Raw genomic sequence first — 25341 nt, 5'->3', positions numbered from 1 at the left:
AGGGAAAATGAAGCTTATGTTGTTGATGTTACGATTCGATATGAAAGTAAATTAACATCGTTAAGTGAAGCTGCGGCAGAAAAAGTAAAGAAATATCAACATTTAAATGATCAAATTCAAGAAATAACAAATGCTACTATTATTAAATATGTTGGTTTTCCCTTTGGTGGACGAGCAAAGTGGTACAAAGGCAATTATGAATTCCCGGAAAACCTTGGACATTCAAAATCCTGACAAGACAAAGTTGCGCGTCGATTATCCAGTCAGGCGCGTTTTACCTCTGTTGATACGTCTGTATGTTTGCTGCAGAAGCACATGTTTAAAGTAAGGATTTGACTATTATTGCCTGTTGTATGTTGACTTATTTATTTATTTATTACTTAATTTATATCAATAAAATCAAACAGACAAAAATGGGATCTTGTGATGATTACAATAATCGTGATGCTGTCACGTAACCGGATATGACAATAGGTGGACGGGCCACCTCCACTTAACTCGGAAATGGAACATGTAATTATTACATGCTCGATCAATAGCCGTCTCTGGCCACATGAGAAACCCACATGGGTGGGGATAGCAACGTCAACTACATTGTTAGAAATACCAAGACTATTTCTGTAGTTTTCACACATTTATTGAATAATTTGATCACTAGGGGGCTGGTGGGTGTCCCAGCTGCTGGCCTGGCCCAGGTCTCGCCAGCTCCTGGGGTAGCCTCCTACTGTTGCCGGCGGGGTGGCCTCTTGTTTGGAGGTGAGTTGTCCTCAGGGTTGCCGGCCTTCCTCTTCGGGGCTCACCGGTGGCCCCCAGGGGAGTGTCTGCTACCCCAGCTGGGAGCGGAGGGCCCGGCCCCAACTTCCTCCTGCTGCTCTTCTTGCTCCCTGTGGGTGGGAACGGGGGCAGAGAAGGGGCTGCCAGCACCCCCACCAAGGGCAGCCGATGAGGCGCTGGGGAGCTCTTCTGCCTCAGATCTGCCAGGGCTGCTGGAGGGGGCTGGGCTGGAGGCAGCACACCCTTCTCAGGAGGCAGCGGGGCCAAGGGCAGCCACAGGGCTGCCTGCCTGTTCCTCGGCAGCATCGGCGTCCTCCAGGCCCATCCGACGTCGGGCCTCCCTGCCACACCGGTCTATGATGGTGGCAACGAGCCAGTGCACAAAGCCCCTCGTGTGTGGACCCAGGGCAGCCTGCAGCAGTTGGATCAGGGCTTCCTCATCCAGCCCAAAGAGGTACAGGTTGAACAGGATGAGCCTCTGTGCTGCTGCTCCTGCTTCCCAGGCATCCTCAAAGATGAGTCGCAGCTCCTGTTGCAGCCAGGACAGCATGGGCCAGAGTAGAGCTGGGTCTTCTCGGAAGAGGAATGCCCAGATGTAGGGATGGAGGCCGCCCACAGGAGCCCTGGGCACCAGCCCCGCAGCTGATGGCTGAGATGCTGCAGGGTGATGGATATGGTCCTGGTGGACAACAGCTGCTGGTGCCGCAGGTGGTGGGATGACATGCTCCTGGAAGTCGTCATCCCCCTGCACCGAGTGCAAGATGGAGGTCACCCTTCTCTTGCAGAGAGGGCACTCGGGCTTGCTCTCAGCCCACTGCAGGATGCACGTGTAGCAGAAGGCTACATGTGGTGGAGGCACGGCATCACGTAGCTGGCCTCCTCCCAGCTCTCCAGGCAGATTGGACAGCGCTTGTCCAGCTTCATAGCCATGCTCCTCTCCACGGGCTGTAGTGGGCTGGGGGGAGCTGGGGATGACGAGCCGCTCCCTCTGACGGGCGCTGCAGCAGCAGGTGTCGCGCTAGAAAGGGAAGCGAGGCCATGGTCATGGGCTGGCCCAGGGAGGGCTGGAAGAAATGGCCAGGTCCCCCAAGAAGGAAACCCTCCCAGCTCCTCAGGGTGAGGTGTCCCCTCCCAGCTCACCTGTGCTGCTGCGAGCGTGCCTGCTGGGTGCCCCGGCTGCCTGAACGTGGCAGGGCCGGGGGGAATCCTCCGACGGCTCTGGGGTCGGGCACCGAGAGCTGCAACGAACAACTCCCCGAGCACGACACCAGCACCAAAGGCCTCGCTCAGCACTCCAAACCTCGTGACCTCACTCAGCTGGAGTGTGGGCACGAGCCGGCCGGGTGAGACTTGGCGCCCGAATTTATAGCAGCGAGGGACGCCGCGTCACAATGCATCGGTCGGGGATGTCATAGTCTGTCACTTGGAAACGTCACAGCTCATCCCTCAGCGACAACAAAACCCATCACTTGGGGACATCACGACGGACCATCCTCACCCACAGTGCTCGCCCCGGCAGCGCTGCAGCCCCAGCACACGCCTCTGGGGTTGCCACAGCGCCACTGCCCACTCCATTCCTCCATCTCTTGTCCTGTACTCAGCATCGGTGTTTCATGCTGGTCACTGAGGCCTCGGCCGTGTCTTCCCAGGGCCCCGTCAGGTCTCTCTGGCTGGGGCAGACGTCTCCAGGCACACATGGCAAGAGGGTTCACTCGGTAACACCTCGTGCCTCCCTGGGGGGCTGCAGGACAAAGTGCCACAGGCTCTCCCCACACCCCAGCACTGCTGGCCAGCCCACTGGGCTCCCCTGCTTCCTCCCACGGGGAGGACTTGGCTCACTGTTGGGGATTTTCTCTTACTTGTAGAGCCATCAAACCAATGTCTCCAACCCCAAGATCTACATGTCCTCTTGCCGAAGGTCGTTGCACCCCTCACCCCCTGTGGTGATACCACAGAACATGGTCATTTTTCCAGAAGGGTTTTTGTGTTCCGTTCCTGATGCCCTTTGGGCCAGAGAGGGGTTGGTTGGGCCCCAGTGTCCCCTAGTCAGAGTGTGCAGGGCGATGGGGGGACACAGCACCAAACAGCCCCAGCGCCTCTGCCTTCTGTGAGCCATCAGAGCAGGCTTTGGGAAGAAGGTGGAGCCTTTTCCCTGTCAAACCTCAGCTTGGTCTGGGGGCTCATGGGCGGGAACTGCTGGTAGTGTGGAACTGCTGGTAGTGTGGTTTAGCGACAGGAAGGGCGATGGCTGCGTGCCCGTTTCCTCAGCGGGGCTCTCCAGCCCTCAAGCCTGGAGGCCACAGGCTGGCTGGCAGCACGTAGCCATGCCGCCACCATCCCTCCTACCCACCTGCTGGGGGCCCGGCCAGGCATTCCCCCGGGGGGTCTCGGGGCCAGCATCAAAATAATTTGTGTAGGTTCTTGGTTGAGAAATCACCAAGTGCCATTTCTGACAGCTGTACCCAGTTGTGGCCTGAGTTGGTGTCAGCCCATGTCTTCATTCTCCGTTGCTGGGTGCCTCTTTTATGGTTGCTTTCTCCATAAAACAAAGACTGGGGAATGCCTGTGGGACAGGTCCCTGCTGAGCCTTCCCTGAGAAAACGAGCTGTAGTTTTCTCTGCTGAAGACACTTGAGTGGAACGTCTTGTGTCCGCACGACATGGGCCAGTAACTTCTATGGGCAGAGGGAGATCAAGGGGCAGGAAATGCAGCAGTTATGGGGAGCTTCAGCTGCACCCATTACACCTCAGGGAGCTGCTAATCAGGGAACCAAGAAGGGGAGAAGCAACGCTGGCCTTGGCCTTTTCCAGGACCGCATTCAAAATCTTGCTTTTGAAAAGCTGTTCTGTAACAGTGACAGTAATGCATTTTGTTCTTGCAAGGATGTTGAGAGAGAGGCCAAAAAGTCATCCACAGTTGTATTTTAATTCAGAAAGGGGAGTTATGTGAAATCGAATAAGGTTGTTATAAGGAAGCTGAGAGGGCAACTCAGAGCTATATCCTTGTGGTTGGCATGGAGGTATTTAAGGACACTACAGTAGGAATTAAGAGCCACAGAGTCACAGAATGGTTAGGGTTGGAAGGGATCTCTGGAGATCATCTAGTCCAACCCTTGCCAAATCAGGTTCCCCTAGAACATGTTGCACAGGGCAATTTCCAGGCAAGTTTTGAATATCTCCAGAGAAGGGGACTCCACAACATCCCTGGGCAGCCTGTTCCAGTGCTCTATCACCCTCAAAGTAAAGAGGTTTTGTCTCATATTTAGATGGAACTTCACGTGTTTCCGTTTGTGCCTGTTGCCCCTTGTCCTGTTGCTGAGCACCACTGAGAAGACTCTGGCCCCATCCTCTTGACACCCACCCCTAAGTTATTTGTAAGCATTGATAAGACCCCCTCTCAGTCTTCTCCAGGCTAAACAGACCCAGCTCCCTCAGCCTTTCCTCATAAGAGAGATGCTCCAGTCCTCTGATCATCTTTGTAGCCCTCCGCTGGACTCTGTCCAGTAGTTCCTTATCTTTCTTGAACTGGGGAGCCCAGAACTGGACACAGTACTCCAGGTGTGACCTCGCTAGGGCAGTGTAGGGGTGGAGGAGGATAACTTCCCTCGACCTGCTGGTCATACTCTCTCTCATGCACCCCAGGATACCATTGGGCTACTTGGCCACAAGGGCACATTGTTGGCTCATGGGGAACTTGTTCACCAGAACTCCCAGGTCCTTCTCTGCAGAGATGCTTTTCCAGCAGGTCAGTCCCCAGCCTGTACTGGTGCAGGAGGTTATTCCTCCCTAGGTGCATGGGCCCTACACTTGCTTTGTTGAACTTCATTAGGTTCCTCTCCGCCCAGCTCTCTAGCCTGTCCAGGTCTCGCCGAATGGTAGCACAGCCTTCTGGTGTATCATGCCCTTACAACTTAATTAGTGATGCCAGAGAAATGCAGCAGTGAGTGCAGGCCCATGAGGTGATGCTGAGGTTGCTCAGTAAGGGTATGGGAAGTGGTTAGTGGGTCAGATGGCCACCCTGCTTCAGGTCAGTCTGGAGGAGAGGGCAGACTCGGACACTTGCTGAGCCCTTGCCAGGCTGCCTGGATAGTGGTGGAAAACTGCTGGTGTGGTCAGAAACAGAATGTCCTGCAGATCGCAGAGGGCAGAAGGGGAACACTGATGGGTCTCACAGGGAGAGAAGAGGAAGCATTTCTGCAGCGAAGGTGCCACACTCGACAGTGTTGTTGGCAGTTACCATGTGGAAGAGGAGAGACCAAGAACTTTTGCACAGGGGCTTAAAAAAGGAGCACAAGTGATACTGAGCAGCGTCCAGTTGTGCATGAGGAGGCACCATCTGAAGATATTAAGAAAGCCATGCTGAAGCGTTGGCAAAAGAGGAGGACCTTCCATCTGATTTCATCACAGAGGGATAGTGCAAGTTTGGAGGAGCAGTCAGTCTCTGAAGTGCATGCAAGAAACATCAGGAGGAACCAGACGTGCCTGGGGGGCTGGGATAGTCCTTGTTTCAGGCTGTTCTGGACCATTTGTTTCTTTACAGCTGAGAAAGCCCAGAGGTCTGAGTCAGCCTGTGGATCTGATCAGGGGCCATGATGCTGAGCATCTCATGGGTGTCGTGAACAAGAACAGAGAGGCCCATGTGAAGACAGAGGTCAAGGAGCCACCAGTTTGGGTGAGTGACATACCGTTCCCCCTGTCTTCTGTATCCTCCCTCCCGAGCTGCTGTGCTATGGAATAGAACTTTCCCAGAGATGCTGAGCTTTCCTCCCCGGGGACGGAGATCACAGCCCTTTGCAGGAGCTGCCTGTCTGCAGCATTCAGATGGCGTGCTGCAAATAAAGGCTTAAAAGCACTTGCTTATGTACTTTCTTTTCCTTAAAAGTCACGAGTGAGGTGAGGGGATTCCCTGTCTCTTCAGGTGAGACCAAGCCTTGATTTTTCTCACCTTGTACTACCTTAGACCATGGCCTCTAGTGAGCCGACATCATAGAATCATAGAATCATTTTAGTTGGAAAGGACCTTTGAGATCATCAAGTCCCACTGTTAACCTAACACTGCCAAGTCCACCACTAAACCATGTCTCTAAGCACCACATCTACACGGCTTTTAAACACCTCCAGGGATGGTGACTCCACCACTTCCCTGGGCAGCCTGTTCCAATGCTTGACAACCCTTTCAGTGAAGAAATTTTTCCTGATATCCAATCTAAACCTCCCCTGGCACAACTTGAGGCCATTTCCTCTCGTCCTATCGCTTGTTACTTGGGAGGAGAGACCGACCCCCACCTCGATGCAACCTCCTGTCAGGTAGTTATAGAGAGCGATAAGGTCTCCCCTGAGCCTTCTTTTCTCCAGACTAAACACCCTTACTTCCTTCAGCTGCTCCTCCTCAGACTTGTGCTCCAGACCCTTCCCCAGCTTTGTTGCCCTTCTCTGGACTCGCTCCAGCACCTCAATGTCTTTCCTGTAGTGAGGGGCCCAAAATTGAACACAGTATTCAAGGTGCGTCTTTCTGCAAATCTAAATGAATCTGCTTTTTTTTTCTGACCACGAGTGAAGATACATTGTTCTTTGCCACTATATCAACATTTCTAGCTTGTTTTTGAACAATATGACTACTTAATGAGAAGGTGACATTTCACAGTCTACAGTCACAAAAGAGCAGTGGCGGTTGCAACAATAAACACTTTGTCCCAGGACATACAAAGCTTGTAAACATCCCCCCAACCAAGGCTTACCCTTAGGCCATTGTCAGCTGGCCTGAGCACTCCACATGGGCCAGTCCAGCGGGGCCACGCAGCACTTGGCTTGTCAACACAGAGATTGACACAGGGACTCAGAGCTGACCGGGCATTCAGTAAGAGAGAATTGCGCACAAACATTCAGTAAAAACTACATTTGTGTGGGAGAGTAACGCTGCGTGACTGGGCTGAGCGTTGTGAGACTGAAGTTGCGTGCTGCGTTGGGCAACTTTTTTTTAATTATTATTTTACACATACTGGAGACTTCACGCAGCATCTTTTATCTAAGAACAATCTGGCATATTAGTTTTACCTTAGCAGATATAGAGATACCCAAGGTACCATAAATAAAAGCCAGTACCCAAAGTTCACTCTGACAGAAGCCTGACATTCTGGGAGAGAAATGCACAACTATTTCTCTCTTACACTGAACTGGAATGGATGGAAACACACCAAATGCACACTCAGAGAGCCTGCATCCTTCTTGTCCTTTCAACTCTTTCCTGCTCAGCACGCGCAGGGTTCACAAGGCAGCCACACATCACGTTCCTCTTTCTTCTTTCATAACTGCGGCTTAAAAACTCTTCACATCCCCTGCAGTTTTAGCATTGCTTGTTAATGGCTTCGCAGCTGAATGATACCAACCACCACAAGCTTGACCTGGCTTCTCACTACAACTAAATCTATGTTTATTTTGTTCAGTGGCTGATAAGATATTATAGCACGTCATAAGTAGTTCCAGTTGTTAATTTGCTAAGAATTCATGGCAGTTAGTGCCCTGACAGGGGAAGGCTTTGACCTCACTCTTTGTGCTAGGTTTACCACATTGCAGCGCACATGGGCTGAGGGAGCTGGGTCTCTTTAGCTTGGAGAAGAGGAGACTGAGGGGTGACCTCATTAATGTTTAGAAATATGTAAAGGGCAAGTGTCATGAGGATGGAGCCAAGCTCTTCCCAGTGACATCCCTTGACAGGACAAGGGGCAATGTGTGCAAGCTGGAACACAGGAGGTTCCACATAAATATGAGGAAAAACTTCTTTACGGTGAGGGTGACCGAACACTGGAACAGGCTGCCCAGAGAGGTTGTGGAGTCTCCTTCTCTGGAGCCATTCAAAACCTGCCTGGACGCGTTCCTGTGTGATATGATCTAGGTAATCCTGCTCCGGCAGGGGGATTGGACTAGATGATCTTTTGAGGTCCCTTCCAATCCCTGACTTTCTGTGATTCTGTGATTCTGTGATGCACTGAACTGTAACGTGCAGGTTGTCACCCAAGTCACCTGAAGGTGTCTCAATTAAATGGAATTACCATTCCAATTAAGCAGCTGTCCTTGCCACAAGTATCATTAGGTGTAAATTGATTCCTTAGGAAGCATCTTGATTACTAAGTAGAGTTTTCTAGTTAAGCAGTGCACTGTAGTAGTTAATGAGGATTTATAGATCAATGCAGTAAATTGCAACAGCTTTTTGCTTGCCAAAGCTAATTCATGTTTTATCAGAACTTTTAGGTCAGTAATGTCTGTCATGCTATAGGATTAGGACTAAGTGTGGTCATGGTACAGAGAAGGGACTTTGTTGATTTGTATCTTGCCATTCAAACACACATGTGGGAACTTGTTTGAAAGACTGCATATATATTCTCAATACAAGCTCTGGGGAGCAGACCACCGCTGAGCAATTCAAGAGAAACTTTATTATTTAATTGCACATTAGGACATACTTTTAAATTTGAAAGACTGTGTTATGATATAATGCACAGTTTGTGTGGATTCATGTAATGTGTACTAATAAAAAAAAAAGAACCAAATGTCCAGGTCAATTAAAATTAAGAGCTGTAATTAGGCCACTGTATTTTCTACGTAAAATAGATGCTAGTAAACCCTAGAGTTTCAACACCCTGTTTTGCCGTTACCTGTTTTTTTAAACTCTTAAATGTGAAAATATTTCTTCATTGTGAATTATCAAAATTTGTAGCAAAATTTACATTATAACTGCTCTTCAAACTCTTCTCCAATACCTGTGAAAAATTTAGATCCATCTGTGTAGCTAAATATTACTGGCAGAACAGGAGAGCTAGCAGTGCAGAGAAGGATTTTAAATCGCTAGCGGCAGCTACTTATGCAAGCAAAACCTGTGACCTTCTTGCTGTTTCTGGACATGGCAGCTGGAAAACTTAAAGAAGCATCCGTCTGGCTTTGTTACACACATATTTGGAGAGGTACAAGGGAGAGCTGCATGGGAGTCAACTTGGAAGCTGCACTAGAATTTTCTAAGTACTACAGGTCATGAAGGCACTTTTGCTGAACTGCTCCTTTCTTTATCTCCCTTCCTCTAGTGTTTCTTACTAATTAGGTGCATGTGAAGCACAACATCCTGAGAGTGAAGCTGTCTGATTTCATTGTACCACTTTTAAAAAAATACACAGATGATGTAGAGGCAACTTTTTTCTAAAGAGCTGTACCACAAATACCATTTTAAGGATGCAGTGGAGCAATTTGTTCCTAGCAAATAGTCAGTGGTAACAGTTCTGCAAACTAGGGAAATCATTATTAATTACCAGCTACATTTATTTTTCAAACCGAAACATATGAAAAACCTAAATCTGTTACTCTTTTTTTTAATTGGAATTTAAGAATTTTGTCAAATGGGGATAAGGCAACCCACATACCCAGCCATAACAGGCTACAGTTGGTGCCACTTATAATGTAGATTTTAAAAGCAGAACGCTGCCCTGGCCACTGCATTCCTCAATGCTTTGCTACACACCCCCCTTTGTTACTGCTTTCTTCAGGCATGGCACATCCTAAAACTGCAGCTCAAGAGAAAATTGCTTGTATTGAAAAGGACTGAATCCTACAATTCTGCCATGTTTCCTTTAGTTGGGTCTCAGGTCGCACACTGTACCATGCATAAGGAACTAACTGGAGGGATGGCCTTTTTCCAGGCACTTGTATGTGATGATCCTGCTCACAGCAACCAAAGTTTAAAGAGTACTGAAAAGTGCCCAGTTCTTAGGAAGATGCAAAGCTGTATGGAATAGTTGCCACCATTGGCAATTATGGTATAAATTACCTAATGCACAAGCAGATTATTTTTATACTGTAACTAACTTACATGAAAGGTCTGTTATGCAGCCTTCACACAATGCAGGTCACATCGCTCTCAGGAATATATTTATGCTTCCATAATTTTGCTGAGAATGTAGTTTGGGAACGACTGACTCAGCCAAACAAACCATTGGGCAGCCGTTACTACCACCACCGCGTCTTCACCACGCCACGGTGTGGAGTCAGTGTTGGGTGCGCAAGGCGCGCATCTGCGGTGACAGGCTGCTGCCAAGCGACCATGTCAGCAGGGAGGTAGAGAAAGTCAGGGCTCAAGTGTACATTCCCAAAGAAATCCCTAGCACCTGAGGAGCCGAACACACGGACGTTAAGAATCTCAAAAATTGTATTTGCCAGTACAACACCGTAACCATACGCTAAATCCTGTCCTGTTCTTGTTTAGTCTGCTCTCCTTTTCCTAGATCTTTAATCTGTGGAAGTAATGGATCATGTCTCTGACTAGGCAAACATTCAAAACCAGGCTGGTGGGGAACCCCATGTATTATTTACTGCATATCACTGAAATTCTGCACAAAATATAGAACTCATTTTCTTGTGGACTTTTCTGTTGGGGCTTTCACTGCTATGTCTGCCAGCTTTGTGAAGAGTAAAGAATATTTTTTTCAGTATGTCTGGGATCTGACATGGTGCTGTTCGCTCTGTACAGAAGGGGGAAGTGAGGCATAGAGAGATTAAGGCATAAATTGTCAGAAAACATCAACTAATTTTAAGTACTGAATTTGTGAAATAAGATTTATTCCCTTTTAACCCTCTTACTTAGATATCACTTTATATATTCAAGACACTGCTGCTCGCCACCAGCTGCAGCTCTGAATATTCAAGCTCTGCTCCTGAAAGCTCAGAGATTCTTGACAAGCACCCAGAAAAGGACCACGCGAATAACAACCAGTAAACTACAGAAAATTGTATCCAAGTGATCTGTGGACCATTGCACTAGCAATCCGTAGCAGGGCAGCACTGCCTGGCAGACTGGGAAGGCTGTATTTCCTACAGCCTGTCTTGTTTATTGGCATACCTCTTTCTGCTACCAACGCAGCAAGGTTCCTGCAGATCCCTTCATCACTTGTAACGCTTCACTCAGCGTCAGGGCAAGATGGACTTCATATGACTGAAACCAGGAGCCCTGTAGGAAGACAAATGCATGAACTCATCCTCAGAGCCTGAAGTAATGCCTGCTACAATGGGACAAACAAGTAGACAGCTCAGGCAACCTGAGCGCACTTGTAATTGCAAATGTGGTCTTTGTGCACAACTAGAGAGGAAGAAAGGAGAACTGACTGGGGAATGCATCTCTCAGGACTAATAGTTCCTGAGTCAAATGTTTAAAAATTAAGTTACTGTCTGTTTACTTCTATGTGGAAGAGCCTTCTTTGTCAAATTAAAGCCTTCATTCTAAATGTTTACATAGTTTTGATTACCAAGATTTCCAGAGTAGGCCAGCAGGTCTTCTAGTATGCGTAGAAGCCTGTAATATCCATTTCCCACAGAGACTGCTAAATTCTGTTTATTTGTGTCAAATTTAGCCTTCTAATTTAAAACAGCATCCAGTTTTTGTGACTTCTAACATCATAGCATTTCCTTCTGTTGAATTCATAGGTGTGTTGTGTACTCTCAGGCCAACAGATGGTGACAGCTGCTGATGTGCCTTGCTGAGTTTCCACTGCCTGGTGAGACTCTAGAGCTTGCGTGTTTTATTTTTAGCTAGTGCAATAAGTTAACTGAAAGCATCCACTCCAATCCAAAAAAATATTTCATTACATATTTTAAAAATACCAAGGAGGTTACTATGCAAAGATTTTGATGCTAGGTCGTTAGAGTGAATGATGGCTGCTGCAAAAGGTCACTGATACAGATGCTGCACCCAAGTAAATGGGTAAAGGAAACTTATCTGTTTCTCAAAAGTGGTATTTCCAGAAGATTTGTTAGCTGCTTGCTGTGAAAAGCAAATCGTGACTCACTGGTGCTCTCCAGCAGTGAACATTCAGTTCTAGGAAGAAGAAGGAAAAAATTTTAAAATGCCTGTAGCTGGAAAGCCAGAACACCTTATCACAGAATGGGCAAACGGTATACAAAAGTTTGGGAAGTATTCAAACTTCCTCAAAGAGAGGAGTGGTTTTCATTCCACAGTAAAACACTCTGAGTGTTTGTACAGAGTCTTTTCACTAGCAAATGTTGTTTTATGGTGTTTTTCCTCAAAGTGTGAGCTGGTAGTTAGAAAACCCAAAAGATAAATGTTCATAGTTCTGTTCTGGGAAGCATGAGGAAATTTGCACATTTTCTTTCGTGCTGTACTCCCCTCTGTTCCTCCCTTCTAAACAACTGCCACGAGGGGGCACAAACTCTACTAGAAAACAGAATTTCTAAGAACTCTGCTATTAAAGTCTTGCTATTGTCCTATCATAAATCAAACCTGTGTACCAGTAAAAAAGAGTACAGATGGGTATTGGTGTATTTATCCAGGTTGGCTAAAATACAAACCAAAAGCAGGCACAGCATGACTCACTGCGGTCACAAGCTTACACTGAACAACCCTTCACTATGGCAAGGGTACAAAGAGTTTCTCTGAGCTTCCCCAATCACAGTGTGCTGCCTGCAATGTCTCGAGTTTCCTGGTGGGTTTTTTTCACAGTTTCCATTGATTGTTAACGTCATTAGTTCGATACCCCTGTATTTTATTTCAGTGAACCTCCCACATGCAAAGAAGACCCCATTTAGGTGCACTGAAGAGGCACTAATGCCTGCCTGTTAGAACAGTAGATCAAAATTACCAGGCAGCCTGAAGGATCATAATTACACACTATGTTAAATGTTTCCTGGTTTTCCTACTCCACTGTCACTGTAATATTTTCTTTCTCTCCAATGTAGCTTTAACAAGTACACAGCACTTGTGTTGCGCCAGAGCTTCCCCAGAAAACAGCTCTGCTGTACTGTGGGCAAATAAGGAACTGATCAGCTGAAGTAAAAAGAAAAGGGGGACTAGTTATACTTTGCACCTAACAAAGCAGAAAGGAATCTTGCAGAGAGCTCCCTTATTCTCCAATTTTAACCCTGACACTAATATTTTATTTTCTTTTGCATGCACTATATATATATATATACACAGACATATATATATATGCACACATATTGCATCTACAAGATAACAAATCCACCCTAGCAGAAGTTGTCACTTTAGTCAATAATCATAGTGGAAGAAACAAAGCCACATATGGAGGAGGACGGGTTGGCTTAAAGAGCCTAGGCCTCTGTTAAGGATTAGCATAGGAACAATTTAGGCTGTCACATCATTATCATGTCATGAACCTCCAGCACCCATGGCACACAGTACCCAAGCAGACTATTGTCTTTAAACTACTATTCCAGGGAAAAAAATACTGTATGACTACAGTGCTCATTACTGGGGGGAAAAAAATTAAATAAAAGTAAGGCTACTGTTCACAAGTACTGGTTATGTCATATTTACATGTGGGGTTTTTTTCTGCTGTAACTAGTTTGACAGGATTTCCTAGCATTTTTTTCTAAACAAGACAAATGTATATCACCAAGCCCACTGTCTTTACTTCCTTGACTGCACTAGACTGGTGACTAGAAAGCTCAGCTCTCCTCAGAGGACAGCATGGCTTAGGGGTAACAGCAGCTAACAGAAAGATGGGCTTCTCAGCTTTCGTATGTTTTTCAATGCCAACACAAAGCTTGTTCATCTCACAAGTAGTCTGTGGAGCTGGCTTGTTAAGCCAGCATCCCCAGTTGCCTGCCAGTACCTCTTTCTGAAACCATCTCAGTGGCAAAAAAAGTATGTATGTAGGACTGAAGTTTCAGAAGACACAAAATACTTTAAGTATTTTTTCACTTAAATTTTAAGATAGGATCCTGTCATGGTGCTGAGCTCTTTTCTTACACAGCTGTGGCCTGGGATATCAAAGACATACTGTAGACTAGGTATGAAATTCTGTATGAGTTGGGACCACGTCTAACAAGATTACCCAAGATTAACTGAAAACTCTTAATAAATAGTACTTTCCTCCCCCTGCATTATATGTCACATGACATTCAGCAGCAGAGATGAGAGGGAATGCACATGTTCAGAGAGTGCGATAAGCAAATCTTCCACAGTATCAGACAGAATTCGCTGATTTTCTAAATTCAGTTTTATGCTAGTTTTCTTCCTCTTTGTGTCAGTCCCCCAATAAAAAGAACTGACTTGCACTCATCAGTTTTCCACATTAAATAATTCCTATTCAGCTGACTTTGAAATACAGTCTTCTCAGCAGGAAGTCCAGATCAGTAACAACTCACTCAAGGAATTCAGAGAGTAACAGCAGTGCTTTAACTTTCCTAGACCGCTGTCAGGGGAAATCTCCAAACCTGTACTGGCTCTGGGAAGATGTAACCATAAGGGAAACCAGATGTTTGTGAAGAAAGCACAAATGAATGCCAAATACTCTTAAGATTTTGACAAGCTTGAGAAATTAAAATTGCTCATCCTAGCGTGGAGAGCAGCTGAAGCCCTCGTTGCTTCATGTACAGAACATTACATGTACTTGATTTCGGCAGCTTTACTGTTTTGTGAGACCATAGAGCTGTGGGTTAGACTAGAAATTAAAAGCTGTAAAAGAGTTTGCAGCTTCTCAGAAAGAACAGGAAACTGTTTTATAACAGGAAAAGGAGGACATGAGCTTCTCTACAGTGGAGGCAAAATTTACATCAAGTTGCTCAGATTATATTCATCCCACAGTATCTCTGCACATTAGGAATGAGTTATCTAAGGATAAACAAAATGTTTATTATAGTGAAATGATGCATTGTGTCCTGAAAGGGTAACAGTAAGGTATGGCCACACTGCCATTCTACCAACAAAATCTGAAATTCAAATGCATGATGAGAACATGTGCTTTTACTAGGTTGTGTCTGTACTTTTGGTCACCTAGTGAGTGCTTCTCAACACCCACATAAATTAACCACTGGACACCTACAATGTTCTTAGATTCATATAGTAATAGAACATGTGCCTTTACTAGGTTGTGCCTATGTTTTTGGTAACAGAGCAATACCTTTTTAATGCCCATACAAATTAACCAGTGGACACCTGCAGTCCTTTTATATTCATAGAGTAGTAAAGTGGATTCAGCTAAGGAATTTAGAACTATTACATTTTTTTTCAGTCTGCAACAGAAGTTTCAAACTGTTTGGCAATAAAATGTTAAATGAGATTATGCTTAAGTATCCTCTGTCTTGGTCTGAAGTGTCCAACAAGGTGAAGGCCATTGCCCAGGCTCTGCATTGTTTGATTCAATGCAATGATCTGTCAGCTCAGACTGACGTTTACCATCTGTTGATTCTTGGTCTTTGCAGGCTGCAGGTGGCATTTGTACAGCAGACATGACATCTCTTGTGTAGGCATTTATTTCCCCTTCAGCAACAGAGTCTTGTTGGCTTGGATTATAGGATCTTTCAGATAAGCCAATGTAGTCATGGTCAACAATTACTGCACCTCGTAAAAAGTAATGGTTGTCTGTAAAAGAAAAGTAGCCGTTAAATCAGATCCTTCTAGATCACTGAAAGCCGTACTTAAAATGTTAGTGAGTTACTAACTTAATTTTCAAAACAATTTCCATAAGAGGTCAAGAATGTTTGAGTGACAGCAGTCTGATCACGTGAATTTTGTAATTTCACCGAGCATTAAGTGCATGGCTGCATCTCATTACATCTAGAAAATAATGCTTGCAGTGCTCCGCATTAAGAGTTTTTCTTTGCTAGGTCAATAGCTAGCTTGACATCTATCATAGTCACTTACTGAACTAATACCTTAATCAACAGACACGTAGATTCTTCCATTTTGTGCACACACACAGAGAAATGTGACTACTCCAAGCTCTTGCTGGGAAGTCTTAATTCAACACAACAGGCTTTTTTAAGAAATAAAAAAAGAAATAAAAGTTTCATAGAATTTAAAGACAACAGTTGTGATTGCTACTGTATAGTAGTACTATTGAACTTTTCTTCTATCTGATATACAGTTACGATGTTTGACTTTTCCAAATGAGTTCAAATAAAATGAAAACAGTCTGACCAGACAAATTATAAGTCTAACCGTCAACATGGGGTTAACACTTCCATTTTGGAAGATGAGGTTAAGCCCTATCTTCTTGCTCATGTGAGGACTCTAGTGTAAAATTAAGTGTTTCATTAAATCAGAAGAGCTGTTTAACAGACGAATATGTCTATACAGGGGGCTAAAAATTCCCTTGGGAGATGTAGGTCCAAAGAGGGACCTTTGTGGGAGCTACTGTGAAGGTGAAACTGCACTTTTCTGGCCATGTTTCTGAACGGGTGCGTCCTAAATCTGCCTATTTGCACTCCTGAATCATTTGAGCAGTGGAACCAGAGGCATTCTCTTGAGTTTAATATTTAAACCAAACTACACTCAAACAAGAAAAACAAAATGTTGCTTCAGACACATAAAAGTATGCATGCATAAGGTGTCCTGGAACCTCTGGCTGGCTGTAAAGACACCCAGGTAGCAAGCAATCCAGGTACACCCAGACTGCAAATCTACGATGCCTGTACCAAGGGCTCTATCAATCCACTGACTCAGGATTTATCTTTAGGTAAAAGCAGCTTGTTCTGCAAGAGAAGTCTTCTAAACACTGAGTATTCATTTTCCTCAAAATGCCTGTGGTGACTCAAAGACAGCATCAGCAGAAAAGAAACAGCTGCCACTGTTTGATTAACATGGCAGCATTGCAAAAGGACACACTGAATGTGTCAGAGTAATAGCAGCAGTTGATTACCCAAGTCTTTGGTTCTTTGATGTAGTCTTTCTATTTTAAGGCTTTAGAGGACACACTTTTGTTGTTTAAAAAAAAAAGTCTGAACATGTACCATCAGCACTAGTCAGACTAAACAAAAAAAACCCCAAACTACCAAAAAAAGAGAAAACCATTAGGTTTCCATTGCACAAGCAAAATAAATGTGAATCCTGTGGACATCAAAACAGAAACACAGTCAGAAAATGCTCTTTAAATACAGTTCAGCCTAATTATACTTCTAGCATGTTTTCACCAGCCAGCATGAACAGGGCCAATCCACAGATTAGAAGCAGCTTTAATGGAAGCTATTTTTAAACCAACTTTAAACATGATTCATTAGCTCTATTCCATGCTCTACGTAGGTTTGAAGCCACTCACGCTCACTGTTCTCCTTACTGAAAACTGCAATTGTTACATTATTACCCAGTGTTAGCTTAATTCACACTGGTGAGTGAATACTTGTTCACTCTGATAACCTAACCTAACACCAGGACATGACAGAAAAGTTAAAAAAAAAAAAAACCACAACAAAACCCAGGATTATATATATACACATGGAACACACACACACATAAGTACCTTTTTCACTGGACCCTCTTATGTATGGCTTGAGGTGAGACATCTTGATGGGTCTTTTCAGCCTGGATCCTGTGGCATCTCTTAATATTGCACACCCATTATCTGTGATATAATCTATAACACAAGGACCAACCCATTCCGACTGGAAACGACCATCTTTCCACCAGTTTTTTCTTTGCCTGAGGACTTCATGACCAACTTTAAGTTGAAGAGTATTTAATTGCTTTGGCTTCCTTTTGACAGTGATTTTGTTTCTGATTTTTTGTTCATCTGAAATGTTTTTCTCCACCTGCAGAAAGACACATATAAATTCTATTTAATTCTTCCAAAAGTAACCATGTATTTTCATAACACTGGTTAATAATGCAGAAGAATAACATTAAGTGGTTTTGGATGTGTGTAATTCATAATATGTAGGGCTGGAGACTTCTGAAGGAATTGATTTTATCTTCATAAACCAATAAAATCCATAGGCAATGGTCTTCAGGTCCCGTAGATATGCAGCCCTCTAAGTCAGACATGAATCCCTTGGCAGTAGGTCTCTTTTAAGGTTACTGCCTCCAAATACACATGAGAATTGGGACACTGGAATCTAGGGATCACAGGCAAAGGGGAAAAAAAACCCAACCCACTAAAAATCCCCCCCAAAATCCCACATTGCTTTAAAAGGTTAGTTATACTTTACACTTCAAGTCTTTTCATCTTTTTTATCTTCAGTCTTACTAGTAAAATTTGAAAACACAACATTTACCTGGCAATCTGAGGTTTTCTCTTCTTCCAGTGCTTCACTGGCTTTTTTAGTAGCTTCAAATATTTTGGCAAACATACTGTATTCTCCTTCCACACATATATTCACTGGCTCAACAATACAAGGGTTACGATTAAACATTTGGAAATATGGGGTGTTTCGATCTGGCTCCTATTTATATGGGGAGCAAAAAGCAAGTAAATTTAGCATACAGCTTTGCAGATATTTTGTGGGACTTCAGTGAAAAGGAAGAACTTTCACATACCAAATTTGTCAAATTAAAAGCATAGGCAATAGCAGACAAATGTTCATCCCAATTATTTGGATGCTCGGTGCAGTATTTGTTAAGGAAAGCTTTGATTGTCTTGCATGTTCTTTCATTTACATCCTCTGTCTGAGGATAAGACAACACAACTTGTTTCATTCCAAACAGTGCAAACAGTTCTTCATTTATCTTCAAAAGAAAAAGAATACAATTACTGAAGGTTTCCCCTCTTCTGTATCACAGTTCAAGTAAACAAACTGTTTTTCATCCATTCACATCGTTGATATGGTGACAGAGCAAAAGTCTTACATACATATTCCCACCATACAGTCCAGGGTTGAGAGTGAGAGCTAAAGGAATCAGTATGGCTTAGGAGCCAGTAATTGATGGTTTCTAAACACATTTCTCCCACTAACTTAATTTGTCATTTCCTCCATATCATAGTCTCATGATTTCATCATCTCTGAGAGGATAAAAGTGTGAAAAGTTCTTCATAATCACGATAGGCCAATGTCAAAAATACCCTTACCTGTCTCCTGTACTGGACAATATGGATGAATGAAACACAGCGTATTGGAGTGTGAAAACTTGTGCCAGTTCAACTGAGTGACAAAACCTGCACTGTGACTGCCAGGAAATCATTTTGCTTTGTTCTTTACGCAAAGAATAAAACCCTGGGAAATGTTGCATAATGTTACACTTGCAAATAATTGCTTTGTTTTTTTCTGTACATGCCAACTTCTTTTTTTCTTTTTTTTTTTTTAATTGAAGAAAAAAAGATTTACAGTCTTTTTCAAGAATGGTCTAAAATTCAAATTTAATATGGGGAAAATGTATTCTTTCTTGAAGAAAAAGAAACCGGCCACATAAAGACTTACCTGATAAACAAGCTCCTTCCCTTGATCGATAGGCATTTTTTGAGGTGGCCCATATAAGAAAAACACATCTATGATTGCCTTAGCAATTTCAGCAGCTGAAGTGTCATGCAGTGGCAAGATAACAGCCCATCTTGTAAACAAATCTGTCATAATTATGATGTACTTATGGCTTCTGTTGGTAACATTAAAAGGTCCCATTAAGTCTATAGTTACTGCTGTCCACGGGTCCTCTGCTTTGATAGGGTGTATTTTGGATGCTGTGGTGGTTGTATTCTTTGCCACTTGGCAATGCTGGCAAGCGTATACCTAGTGCAAAAATCAGGGAAGACGCTATCAATAAAAAGCTATGGTGAAGGTTTAATACAATCAGCAGGATCATAGATCTCCACTATTCCTCTGCAAGTCAGGTCAGACCAAGCAATGCGAAACAATTAATTTTATCATCTTTCTTGTTTTTTTCCCTTAGATTTTTCAGTCTCAGCATAACAACAAAACAAAACCAAACAATAGTGAAGGCCAGTAGAAGGACATGCAGGAATTCATTGCTGAACTCTCCTTATCCTGAAGGCACCGTGCTCTTTCAAGTCCACAGTATACATTTCAATATCCATTACCATCTGTAAGTACTAAAGGAAGTATGAAGCAGATGGGATCAAAAGAAAGTCCTAATCATTCCCGTTTTCATTCTGCTGTGTATGCTGTGGCTGAAAAACATTGGCAGTATACATAATCTTCCATGCATAACATGGATCAGCTTTATCTACAGGACAGAGCCCCTTTGTCCAGGTCTGAATTGAAAGCAAAGACTCATTTTCAGTTCATGTTACAGTTGTGCATGAACCCAAAGTACTCAGGTAATGCAGCAAGCTGATAGCAACTGTAATTTGGCTGTAAAGGACATTTACATACAGTTTCCTCAAGGATCACATTCTGCCTGGGGATCATGTCCATGTATCTTTGGGTGAAGGAGGGGAAGGAACTTTCCCAAGCAGTGATTTGTTTAACTATTTCCTGAACACGCCTAACTGTAAGGCGGAGGCACCATTTTCATATTATCTGCCAGTAGCCACTCCAGCCACATATCCTCAGGACGGTACACACTGCATCCTAACAAAGATCCGTAAGAGTCCTTGCAAGAGAAATCCCTCTCAAAGACCAGATGTGCCCTGCATATTTATAGGCAGTATGGCCCCCCACCACTGGGTAACATATGGCAATATGCAAGCCACGTGGTCAGTAGTAAAAGAAAAAAGAAAAAGGAAACACTATGCTTTGGCAAGACTAAAGTTTGATTGTAAACTTGCATTTCCTCATCATGAAGCAGTATGGGTGCTTGCTGTACAAAAGTCATATGATTACAAAATGTTTCTAACAGACTACATTGAAAAAATCCTGTAGCTATAAGACCATACCCACTGCTTGACGTCATTTGTTACAGAGGTCCAGTAGTAATTAGATTCCACTAAAGTCAGTGTCCTTGATATGCCGTGATGAGTGCCAGCAGCATTTTCATGGCATTCCTCAAGCACCTTTTTCTTCTCTTCATCTGAAACAATTACCTGGCGCATTTGTTTTCTGTCTTTTCCAACATAGAACAATTTATTTTCTGAAAGAAGAAAAGTACCAGCAAATACAAGTGCTTTGTCTTTTGTTTAGTTTACTCAACTACTGGGCATGACTCAGTACAGAATTTGTTAAATCAACTTCAATTCAATTCTGTGTAACTGGAGCTTTTTCTTTGCAAATACTTTATTTCCTCCAAAGAGCCAATTGTTCACCTATGTTTATTAATCTGGACATGAGGCATTACAAGGGCAAGTCAGAATGCAAACAAGATTCCCACAGGAAGTCTGACTGAAATACAACATAATGCCAGGGGTGGGAAGGGGAGGTAGGATGTGTTATGAGACTTATTGTCCATCTGCCAACAACCTGAAGTTGTGATTCACAGCTTTAACTCCTTCCTGCCTTCCCTCTACATAGACTTGGCAGGTTTGATGGGATTGAGGATGCACAGCAGACTACAAAGACTCATATAACTCCTTGCAGGGATGCAATAAAGCTGGGAAGAGCTGGGAGGCTCTAAGGTGACAGATGGCAAAGCCATCCTTGCACGTCTGCCCAGCCACATACAGCGTCCTCCAGATGGGATTGAGCACTCCTTGTCTATAGCTGCAGATCTGGATTTCCCTTTCTGTAAGGACCTTTGAATTACGGATTGCAATGGCTATGTATTTCCCCAGTATCTAGAACAAGGTTTGGCTTTTGGATAGATATATAAATCCCTCCTGAAAAGGACGAAAGCAGATTGAGTTTCCATTTCTGTAAAAATCCTGTTATATATTAACAAGGGTTGAGCAGAGTGTTTGTTTCATAGAGAACTAAAATCACAGTATTCTGCAGTGCAAGATCCCACTTTCTTTTTCTTGTATCAGCAAATCTTCATCTAAAAATCTAGTTTCAGAGTGGTTTGAGAATATATTTTTACCTTTGAAAACAAATTTTTTGGCTGCTCTCCTGATTCCACTTCTTTCACTTGATAATGTTGTGGGATGATATGCCCCTGTTCGTTTGTAGTATGCAATCTGCTTCAGGTGGAGCCCACCACTTTTTCCACTACGGACCATTGCTAATCTGAACAAAATGCACAGATTTTGTTAGATGAACAACTGTCAGAGCAGCACATCTTCATTTTTTACCGGTTTCTTTGTAGTCCAGAGGTATCCTGATAATGTATCATCTAACAGGATGTTACACTATCCACTGCACTGCTTTTGATATCCCCATGTTTCCGAGTTAAGCAATAAGAAACACTGCTTGACATACTACTTTCGTTCTATGAAAAGTTGTTTTTGTCAACCTGTATGTTAAAACTTCCAAACAATGGGGACTTACACTATATTCGTAGGACACTGGGGGAAAAATGAGACCAGAGAGAAAGAAATTGCTCTTCTCATTCTTAAACATTTGGATAGCTCTCAAATGCAGGTGTGCTGGAGGCTAGATGTGTCCAAAGAGCCACCCTAGTTGGAAAAAAACACACAAATAGGAAAAAACAACTCCCCAGACAGAAACTGACAGAAATTTATTGTGTTCATTAATTCATCCGACAATTAGATTCTGAAATCCCAAACCAGACTCCGCACGTAAGGTAACAGTTCATTCCCTGACACCAGCTGACTTCCCTGATCATATTAATAAACTAAAATGTCATTAGTAAAATACATCATTGGTACAGGAATAGTTTGGGTCTAGCAAGAATAGCATCAAAATACTTAGCAATTAACGACAACCATAAATATACATGCAAGCTCTGTGATCTCAGTGGGTTTTTTTTGTTTGTTTGTTTTTTTTTCCTCTTCCAAATCTGCTCCAGCAGCAAGGAAGTTGTAGATGGAACAGCAGTCTGATCCTGCTCTAATCGATGTCTACAAGAGCAGGATCAGCCTTGGGGTCTGCCATGTCATAATTTCTTAATGAATGCTGGTTACCCACAGCTCTAGAGCAAATGTCTTCCTGATCCTGCCAGCGTCCCAAGACTAGAAAATGTGACAACACATAGCCTGCTAAAAAGAGTAACCAGTTTGTCTGCCATATCTGCTAAGTGGCATATAATTATGGGGAAGTGACAGTATCCAGCCACTCTGGAATCCATGTTATCTCATTATAAACATATAATGCTATTTGAAAGCCAAATGTGTAAGTCGGGATGTTTATTTTTCAGTGTATGGATTCTCATCCACCTTTACTGTCCTGGGGGTGGGAAGGAGGTAAAGAGCTCTAAGGAGTGATTATGTCTGCTTTTATTTATTCCATTTCTCCCAGAAAATAAAGTGCTGTATCTTATTTATAGAATATCATATTCTACAAATACAGCTAGGCTAAACATTGCTGTGTTATCAATGTCAAATGCATGCCAGGAACTTCACATTCAAACAGTGACAAGACATTTGCCCCACTGAACACTTCATTTTGCACAACCTAGACCTGGCTTTCAAAAACAGCCTAGTCTCTTGGCATGCAACATTAGTGTTTTAAAGTAAAATTCTTGTACCTGAGAAAACTAACACAGATAGATAAACTTCTCGCCACTACAGTCCTGTCTGCGAAGAAAGATGGTGTTTCAGAACAGGGAAGAAGTAGAGCCAGACCAGAGTACTGTTTCTAGTGATCTTGGCTGGCACAGGAGTTTACTGTAAATTTACATCTCATAGCACAAGCCAAAGCAACCCACTGAGTTGGTAAATTGGGTAAGTAACAGCAGAAAGGAAGGTGAGGCTGCCATGGTAAAAGCTGTGTTTGTTGTTTTAAAGAACTCTATTAACTAGCATTTCTGATAGTAAAAGAGTACTGGTGAAGAGCAAGTAAAATATCCTATCTGCCAGGGACATGCATTCAAGCTTCATTCAGGGCTTTCCAGTCCTGCAATTACACAAGCATGGCTTCAAGTTAAAACTAGCCAGATGTGATTATCACTTAATCACTGGGATGATGGACCATTTTGGCTTGACACAGACTTTCACACACAGCAAAAAAAGATGTTCCAGAAGAATCTTTATTCTTCCAGTACTTTTTGCTCATGAAACTCTTTCCTGAAACAGGAATATTCTCCATGTAGTACATGGTTATTTGTTCTAACAAAACGAAGTTGCACAGTAATAAGACACGTTTGAGCAGGACTACAGCTTATACTTCAGCTAAACAGAAATACTATCCTCATTCCTGCAATGGCAGTTTCTACTATAAAAGTTTGGAAGAGTGTACATAAGCCAATAAAGAAAGAATGCATTATGTAGTATCCATATACATTTAACACGTGTAGTAGGATCCCGATCGAGCAAACTGAAGTGCTTCAATAGTCTGCTGGATTGCAGCCTAAGAAGACAACATTAAATGAGCTTCCTTCCTGGATATTTAGTTTCCTATGTCCCTACTCATTTTCCCCCAATACCTAATTTACTTTGTTTGGCCTAATCTTAAAAAAAAAACAAACTGAAAATAACAAATTATAAAATCTTCTGGTTTTGTTATTTAGAATAAACCATATTACTTTAGATAATTCATACGCTATCTCTGTCAATACTCATATCTGGTAGTCTGCAAAAATCAAAGACTTTTACAATCAGTAATCAATTCTTAATACCTTTGAAGATAGAAAAGAATACACTGCTTTACATTCAGGGGAAGTATTTTGGCAAACAGAATGAAACTTCCATATAACCAAGGCTCTTTTTGCTTTAGCGTCTTAGCCAAAACAGTCACACCTGCTAACACTTAACTATTTTACTTTTTAATGCCTATTTTTCCCCACAATCACAATCATAACTGCAAAGCTGTTTTTAAGTCCAGCTTTCGAGTACTTCCCTTACCTCTATCTACAATTCCTACCAGAAACAGGAATTCCCGTGGAACCTTGAATACATTCTTCTCTAACCAAAGTGCTTCCAGAACCTGTAAATAAGATGGACACACTTGCCGAAATCCCTCCCTGGCTTTTGCAAGCCTGAGCCATTTTTGACAGACAACCCTGCCATTTCAGAACACCCTCATTTCTTAGGTGTCTTCACCTTCAAGCTTGACACCACCTAGCAGGCCGTTGGCATCATTAAACCACCAGGCAGGCCTCGGTCAGGATGGACGCTGCACTGCAGATGACAACAGTGCCGCCTCAGAGGTGCAGGCAAGTAAATGAAACCTCTGCCCTAACCCCTGACCTCTGCCTTGCAAATACCCTCATATCGCTTACTGCGACCGCCACACGAGGACAGGAGAGGCGAGCAGGTGTGGCGCCTGCGGGACTGGCGGAGGGCTGGGGCGCAGGCCAGCGGACCTGAGAGGGTCGGTGCACCAAGCCGAGGGTTTATTGCCCTTGGTAGCGTCAGCCGTACCTCCCAGAAGCATTTCCTCCGTGGAAGGAGTCCCGCCCACCCTCAGCATCCTCTGGTGCGGCGACGCCACAGCGCCAAGGCCGCGGCCTAGCCCTGTTCCCGCCCGCCGCCAAGACTACAGCCCCCAGCATGCAAAGCCGCAGACCGGGGCCGCCGGCAGCCACGCCCCTGCCCACGCAGAGCGCGCTGGGAGCGGCAGTCCCGAGTCGCTGCTACCCAGCGCGCAGGTCAGCGCGGCGCACCTCACGCATGCGCAAAGAGATGTCGACGCGATTTTTTTTTTTTTTTTTTTTTTTCCTCCCCGCCCCCTCCCCGGCCCCTCCCCGCCGTCGATCTCCACTCCCTCCTCTCGGCTCTGCGGCGAGGTCGTTTGTACGCCGGGCGCCGCGGGGAGCCGCCGTTCCCTGGGCACGCACCTGCTCCAGCAGAGGTATCGGCACAACCTGTCGCCGGGGCCGCAGCCCACCGACTTGACCTCTTCCCGCCGACTAACCGCAACAACGCCCCGTGCTCCCCGAGACTTATGTGGCGCCTCC

At 44.1% G+C, this 25341-nt stretch overlaps 2 protein-coding genes across 6 annotated transcripts in view; one reads left to right on the top strand and one right to left on the bottom strand.

The window, feature by feature from the left end:
* Nucleotides 1-1658: 1658 nt before the first annotated feature.
* Nucleotides 1659-25307, bottom strand: GIN1 (gypsy retrotransposon integrase 1). Of its 5 annotated transcripts, XR_011050184.1 has the most exons (10): nt 21813-21925; nt 21406-21551; nt 20330-20523; nt 18918-19223; nt 18040-18228; nt 17778-17945; nt 17027-17315; nt 14965-15150; nt 10654-10761; nt 1659-1792 (listed from the first exon to the last, which is right to left on the bottom strand). XR_011050184.1 is itself a non-coding variant. In XM_068424013.1 (9 exons), the coding sequence occupies exons 1-9, from the start codon at nt 21872-21874 to the stop codon at nt 11561-11563; spliced, it is 1605 nt and encodes a 534-aa protein (XP_068280114.1). In that variant the 5' UTR covers nt 21875-21925; the 3' UTR covers nt 10772-11560. The 5 variants fall into 5 exon arrangements, 4 of the variants coding, with proteins under 4 accessions (XP_068280114.1, XP_068280117.1, XP_068280113.1 ...); XM_068424013.1 differs by lacking the exons at nt 1659-1792; nt 10654-10761 and adding an exon at nt 10772-11625; XM_068424016.1 differs by lacking the exons at nt 1659-1792; nt 10654-10761; nt 21813-21925 and adding an exon at nt 25222-25307 and having other exon boundaries at nt 14160-15150.
* PPIP5K2 (diphosphoinositol pentakisphosphate kinase 2) overlaps nt 25173-25341 on the top strand; it is a 53759-nt gene continuing 53590 nt past the window's right edge. Inside the window, exon 1 of the mRNA XM_068424005.1 lies at nt 25173-25235. The gene's annotated coding sequence lies outside the window, so the exon portion shown is untranslated. The remainder of the gene's footprint in view (nt 25236-25341) is intronic.

Source organism: Nyctibius grandis, chromosome Z (genome assembly GCF_013368605.1).
Source record: "Nyctibius grandis isolate bNycGra1 chromosome Z, bNycGra1.pri, whole genome shotgun sequence".
Lineage (NCBI taxonomy): Eukaryota > Metazoa > Chordata > Aves > Nyctibiiformes > Nyctibiidae > Nyctibius > Nyctibius grandis.
This window is presented reverse-complemented; position numbering and strand designations above follow the sequence as displayed.

What these genes read in the sequence shown, in the direction of transcription:
- GIN1 (XM_068424012.1), bottom strand. Translation starts at nt 21,874, where the DNA reads ATGAGAAGAGCAATTTCTTTCTCTCTGGTCTCATTTTTCCCCCAGTGT. An exon ending in CAAAAAATTTGTTTTCAAAG is followed by an intron (nt 20,524 to 21,405) that starts GTAAAAATATAT and finishes TTCTTCTTTCAG; the next exon opens with AAAATAAATTGTTCTATGTT. An exon ending in GGAAGGAGCTTGTTTATCAG is followed by an intron (nt 18,229 to 18,917) that starts GTAAGTCTTTAT and finishes TTTCTTTTGAAG; the next exon opens with ATAAATGAAGAACTGTTTGC.